Source organism: Laetiporus sulphureus, assembly GCF_001632365.1.
Source record: "Laetiporus sulphureus 93-53 unplaced genomic scaffold LAESUscaffold_356, whole genome shotgun sequence".
Taxonomy (NCBI): domain Eukaryota; kingdom Fungi; phylum Basidiomycota; class Agaricomycetes; order Polyporales; family Laetiporaceae; genus Laetiporus; species Laetiporus sulphureus.
Genome location: NW_024468861.1, coordinates 1 through 1,404, shown reverse-complemented (window position 1 = coordinate 1,404; position 1,404 = coordinate 1). Strand labels below are relative to the sequence as shown.

The 1,404-nt window shown below is 53.6% G+C and overlaps 1 protein-coding gene across 1 annotated transcript; it reads right to left on the bottom strand.

The window, feature by feature from the left end:
* Window positions 1–57: 57 nt before the first annotated feature.
* Window positions 58–1,289, bottom strand: LAESUDRAFT_765611 (uncharacterized protein; the record flags this gene model as incomplete). The annotated part of the gene is made up of 4 exons (XM_040913738.1): window positions 58–80; window positions 135–355; window positions 405–795; window positions 845–1,289. Coding segments are annotated over 4 exons (1,080 nt in total), but the record flags the coding sequence as incomplete, so codon positions are not given.
* Window positions 1,290–1,404: the final 115 nt, after the last annotated feature.

The following is a 1,404-nucleotide window of genomic DNA, read 5'->3' as shown; positions in this document are numbered from 1 at the left end:
GATGCGTATCTTGTGGCGATAAGCGAGGTTGCACCAGTTTTTCCATGCAACCCGCACCTGGCGCTTCTGAATATATTTCTCTAAGGTTGTGTGGGTGAGAACTGGGTGCACGGTTTGAGATAAGTGGAACTCACGGATGGCCTGCTGCATCATAGCAGTAAATATGCTGCGCTTCCTATCACGCTCGTTCTCCTTCTCCTCCTCCTTCCCTCGTTCATTCGCACCTTCGTCGCCTTCATCATGCTCTTCGTCGTCCTCATCGCCTTGTTCCTGGTCTCGCTCTTTGCGCTTTCGACCGAACCTATATCTGCCAATGGAGGGCAGGATATAGCCCTCCTCGGCAAGTTCAGTCACCCTGCAACAGGCCCATCAGTGGTGCGATGAAATCAGTAGTAGTCACATACCGTATACATGCACTGAAGTTGTCGAGCATCTGCCGCACGTCAACTTGATTGAGCTCTATCAACGTTTTGATAGTGTCCGAACCGCCGAAAATGACAGACAGTTGTTTTGCTGCAGCGTCGGTCCCCTTGTAGACGATCGCGCCGAAGACCTCCATGTCTTCGAGATTGTGATAGGAGGCCGCCAGCATCGTGAATTGGGCACGGGCAGCCATCATCCTTGCGTTCGCTGACTTCACGCGTGTTTTGAGTGCGGGATTCCTGTCCAGGGCGTCACAGAAATCGAGGATGGGCTTGAATGCCAGATTGCGCGCTTCTTCGTCATCGTCGGGGAGCTGGGCCACGAACTCGTTGTAGGCTTCCAAAGCCTTCTGATTCCAATCCTCCTTGGTCACTAGAATGCTGTCAGTGAACACATATATTGACAACTGCACGGTACATACTGCTATGAGGCCTTTCGTGGTTGTGGACGAACCAACGCTGGAATTTGTTGAAAGGATTCGCCGCACGCGATGCTTTAACGCCAAGCCCGGCGTACAGCAGCACATCGCGAGGATGCTTTCCATACTTCCGAGCAATGCGCTCGGCCTCCACGGTCGTGACGCGTCCAAGCTCGGCCGCCTCCTCCTTGGCAGCCTGTGAGAAAGGGCCTCGCATCTTTGACCACCCTTGGTCGGTGTTCGTGTTGTCTTCAGTGACAGGTCGCGCCTTTCCCTTCTCAGCAGCAGTAAGTCGAGGTGGGCTCTTGGGGACCTCACACACGAACTCCTCATCGAGTTCACGATCTTCTTCCTCGTCGTCCATCTCGTTGTTCGTGTCTCTTCTCGCACGGCTGCCCCGGCTGCCTAGCTTCTCCTTGCCTGCATCGCTGAATTTGCTGCCAGACATGTCGGACTCGAGAATATCTGACAGAGTGTCAGTACTAAGTTGTTGAAGCATGGAAGAAAAAACACGAACTGTCAGCTTCTTGTGGTGAGCTCATCTCGTGCTGGGCTCTGCCATC